The following is a 5,000-nucleotide window of genomic DNA, read 5'->3' on the forward strand; positions in this document are numbered from 1 at the left end:
CCGTAGAACGCTCGTTCATGACTTCTATCTTGATCAGCTGATCAGGGGACGGGGCGTTGTGGAGGCGCATTAGTATGGCATCCACGAGGGAGGCGGAGTTCTCGGCGAAGATCGCCACGTGATCCCCGGGATGGTAGAGCAGCTCGCCCGACCCCATGGTCGCGTCCAACTTAATCAGCATCGTCTGGCGGCTGTTCCAATACACAGGTGCAATATATTCTCAAGTAGAAGACAAGACAAAACAATTTATTCGTAATTAAAGGCCACCAGCACAAATTTAAATATACAGACATGTCACATTATACATGCATGATTTGTGAATAGTATATGTTTATTCTTTTCGCATTAAGAACTATATATGTAATGCAATTTTCTTCAGTTTCAGATCATTTTTATTTCATCAGATTAATAAAATCGAGTTGTTTTCTGTTTCCACTATACCATAAAAAGAGGCGCATGTTACGTTCTTGGTGAAATTTAGAACAATGAAAATAAACATGAACTTCGTTTTCAAGTACACACGTGTTTTCCTAATTAAGACTGTGTGTACAATGTATAAGATAATGATATTTGCCAAGGTGTCGTCCAGTTTCAATAAGAAGCTTGGGGTTGGAACATCTTAACTTTTCAAATGCTTTTATATTTTAAAATGCTATTTTAAGCGAAATATATGTTCTGGTTCAGGCAATGATTAATGCATTCTATATGTTTCACATCTAGACGAGTAAAATGAAATCCATGACCATTTTTGCGTGTTACAACAACGAAGGCTAGCTTTGAGAAGTTGTAAAAATACATCAACATTACCAGCATTTTGATAAACCTAGATATAACTAAAACCATAATTAAATAACAGATTTTTAACAGAAGTAGCCCAATTTGTACACCAGTATTTAACCCATTTGAAATGATAGTCTACACATAATTCTTATCTACCAACCTCCCTTTGAGTCATACAATTGCTGGTTGACCCATTCAGACCAATACCATATTCCATATATTCAGAAAAGGTTTGACCCAAAATGTCCATCCCCGTATGAAAGGAATGGCTTTACCACTGAATTAACAAGTTTTAAAAACCCCTTTATGTCAAATTTTCCAAAATAGCCTTGGTAACTTTTTATCGCATTAAAAGATCTTTAGTTTACCTTGGGCGAACTTTATTTAGGAGTAAATAGTTTACCCATATATTTGTACACTGATGTCACATTTACACGATATTTCTTATAGAACCAACTATCATGTGACACGCAAAGAGCTTGGTCGAATTTGATTGTCGTTGGGCGTAAAATAAATCTTACACCATAACTCGTTGGCCGTTTCATCTTGTTAAGAAACGCCTACTATTCCAAGCAACACGCATACAAATTGGGAAATAAACGTAAACTGAGCAGAATTCTGTTTCTGACGGTGCTTGTACTCACTCGGACTCGATGGACTGCAACTGTTTTCGCTCAATGAACCGACAGGGTAGCACGTTCTTGCCATGGATGGTAGACAGAGCTGGAACACAACAATACCCAATAATTCAACTGCATATATTACAACAAATATCACCGCTGGAGTTTTTCCGGTGGAGGGTTCTAACATGAAAAGTCGTATTTAACACTATTAGTCTCTAAAATCGCACATACATGTATTCACTCAAACATCAGTAATCTTGTTTAAACAAAAAATAGAGAGGAAAATGTTCTATCATTGTCACTAAGGACAAAAACATGATATTGTAGAGAAAATATATTTTATTGCGGTAACATTGTGTTACAAAGACTAACCCTCAATGATTCCCGGTGCCTTAGTTCCAGACGCAGGCGTCACCCGGAAGCGGTCCGGTGTCCAGTGACTCTCCGTCATGCTTAGTGAGCCCGTGGCGTCCTTCAACATTCGGTCGTCGCCGGTGCAGAATGTCTCGCAGGCCGCCTGGAAGGTGACGTCATAGTGCGTACAATTTAGTGCGTGCAGACACGTGAAGGCTAATTAAGTAACACTGCAATGATGACATCATCGCCGCTAATGGCTACATACACGTGTTTTTCTATGCTTCATAAAATTCTTAAAAATAAATAATAGTGCATCCATTTGAATCTTCTCGGCCTATTTGAGACATTGAAATCGACGTCTGTTTGTGTAGAAATACGAACGTGTTATACTCAAATCGTACAACAAAACGAGACATAATCATTCACACATGCCTTATTTTAACACATTATTGAAGTCTTTTAAAGCATAGAGTACATAAAGCCCAGACTCTACGTCAATCTGAATACCGATTTCATAAAGATTTTCGATAACACGAAATGAAAAGGAAAACTCCAAACAAATTATCAGGAGAAAAATTATGTTGACCACTCGAAAGTCATTTATTATAGGTATGTGACCCACACTTCCCACTGACCTTGAACACGTCCTTGGCCCAGGTGCGAAAGGACTCCTCTTGCCCACACAGTTCGTCGCCCTCTGCCAGCGCATGGATCCGCTCCGCCCCAAGGGATGCGAACATTGTATCCACGTAGTGGGCGAACGCGCAGAAGTTCGGGTAGGCACTCGAACCCAAGCCGAACACCGAGAACCTGTTCGTAGCAGACAGACATGCCTTAGGTAAAATAGCAGCTTCATGTCGAATAATCTGATCGAAGACTGAACCTTTGTACAAAAGAGAGTTGATAACTACAAATAATCACACCATCTATTTATATCATGTAAATGCCTTGAAAACATTGAGCTGATGGCTTGCTTATTACGTCTGCTAGCATTTGCGAACGAAATCAAGAGAATCGAACCTGACGTTGCTAAGCGGCCCAGTCTCAAGGGTGAGATTATCCTCCACTGATTTCGAGGAATCAGACGACGTCATGCTCTGCTGGTCGTCAGAAGTCTCGGAGGCGGGCTCGTCCGACGCCGATATGCTCCGTAAATAAGATACCTGCCTCGACAGCCTGACAAGTATAACAGTGATCGCTTGTATCAGCTTTGAATAACCAGATAGGTCACAAACAATGATTTTCAAATAAGCACTGAACAATATTTATTGTGTGCTTCTCATGCATACGTGCTTCTAGCTATCAATCACATTATTAACCCATTTATGCCAAGTGGACTCTCCCATCCTTCTAAATTGGATCAATTTATTTCCAAAATTAGGGATGTCTAGTAAATTTATTTCTATATTTAGAATATTTCTTAAAGAAATTCCTTTAAGCAAACAGCAGACCCTTATGAGATGCCGCATCATACAAAACAGTACCAACTAAACATAGGTCACTTTATTCTCAACGTCTAGGCATACAGTCCAGTTAAGAGAGCGCTGGATCGCGGTTTCAATCTCAAGCCCGAACACATAACATTTGTGGGGATTGATTAATTCTTTCTCCCCCTACCTGTGACTCAAGTAGGGTAGTTGCCAGTTACTGGCATACGTGTGTGCACTTTGTCCTGTTACTTAAATTAATCAAGTAAAGTGTGATTAATACACTGACCGCCTTGCGAACACCGAAATACTGTTGACAAAGACGAAAAAAACAACAAACAAACGGTTATTATTAACAAACACAATTAAGAACTATTTTAAATGTGTACATTTTTTTGGGGACAGAAGTTTGCAATGCCACTGCACTTACTTCTTAAATTATTTACATCAGAGTGCCATAAATGTGCGCTTTTAACTTCAAATCACGCGCTTTCATACGTGTTATTTTACATTAACCGTTAATAACCATGACACTGTATAATTGAAAAAGTATTAGCTACGTACTTGTCCTTTGTCTCCGGGTGCCTTGTTTCTAGAAGGTACTTAGCAAAGGACTGAAAAGAAACAAAACGTGTGGAAAAGATAGTGTTGACACTAAAATAATAGATGCTTTAAGCTTTATAAAATAAGCGATACGAGTAATAACAGACGAGTACATAGGCAGTCAGCTACAATTGGTTAATGCTTATAAGAAGCATTGCTTTTTAGCTCAGCATCTGAATAACATGTATATGAAATAGATCCAAAGGCCTTTGCTAAGGCGCTCGTTCAAATAACACTGTTGCACAGGCGTCATGCGAGTACTGGTCTTATGGCATATGCACTTGCTTAGTCTGGGTAGGGGCTACGCTGTCCGCAATAAAAAGGAAAGAGGACAATAACAACGAGCGAGGCATGGTATAGGGGAGATAACCCTGGGTTATGGTTAGGTTAGGGTTAGTGTTAGGGGTCGGGTTAGGGTTAAGGTATGGGTTAATGCTTACCCTAACCCAAACCCGATCCCTAACCCAAACCTGACCCCTAACCCTTACCCTCTAACCCCCCCCCATGCGCATTACAATACCATGCCTCGCTTGTTGTCGTTGTCCGCTTTCCCAATAAAAAGCACACAAGATTTCGTGCTCTCCAGAGAAGCCTATTCAATATGCATAGCCTCAATCTCCACGCAGAGTTGTCGTTCCTTGCTTTCACAGACTGTTTCAGTCTAATCTCGTCGTGGAGGTTGGCATAGCCTTACAAAACAGCGCGGCTGCGCAGGCGGGGCTGGAGCTAAGCTGGCAGCATATTGCATAGGACCCATTTTATGCGTGACGCGGTTGCTTCAAAATCTAATTGCGTCTTGTTTATGGAGCATCAAACCACGATACTTTGCGATAAACAATTGAAGTCACATTGTGTTATTCATAGCAAACTGGCAACGTTCGGTAGCCTATTCCGGCCTGTAACACATGTGTGGCTAGAACATTAAACGATTCCCCTCCTATCATTGACATACGGCGTATATTAAAAGTAAGGTGTATAGTAAGGTGAAACGCTTGGTTTAACAGCTACGGCGAAGCTTTTTCTTTAATCTAACACATACACTTTTTATTTACCCCACGTGATCCAGTTCGAATTAATGGGAAATTAGAACAAGTACTCTGATTAGCAATAATTGGGACCTCTAAAGTATTCACAACCAATTTAATAATTTGACATTGTGACCCAGTTTAGGATATCTAGTGATCATTTTGAACTGAACATAAACAGTTCG

The 5,000-nt window shown here is 40.1% G+C and overlaps 1 protein-coding gene across 1 annotated transcript in view; it reads right to left on the bottom strand.

The window, feature by feature from the left end:
- The window catches only part of LOC127856546 (nitric oxide synthase, brain-like), a 56,989-nt gene that overhangs the window by 9,578 nt on the left and 42,411 nt on the right, over window positions 1-5,000 (bottom strand). The window contains 6 exon segments of the mRNA XM_052392825.1: window positions 1-191; window positions 1,425-1,503; window positions 1,776-1,920; window positions 2,396-2,570; window positions 2,781-2,936; window positions 3,752-3,801. The exon segment at window positions 1-191 is cut by the window's left edge and continues 6 nt beyond it. Of these exon segments, the coding sequence (XP_052248785.1) occupies window positions 1-191; window positions 1,425-1,503; window positions 1,776-1,920; window positions 2,396-2,570; window positions 2,781-2,936; window positions 3,752-3,801 (796 nt within the window).

Source organism: Dreissena polymorpha, chromosome 1 (assembly GCF_020536995.1).
Source record: "Dreissena polymorpha isolate Duluth1 chromosome 1, UMN_Dpol_1.0, whole genome shotgun sequence".
Taxonomy (NCBI): domain Eukaryota; kingdom Metazoa; phylum Mollusca; class Bivalvia; order Myida; family Dreissenidae; genus Dreissena; species Dreissena polymorpha.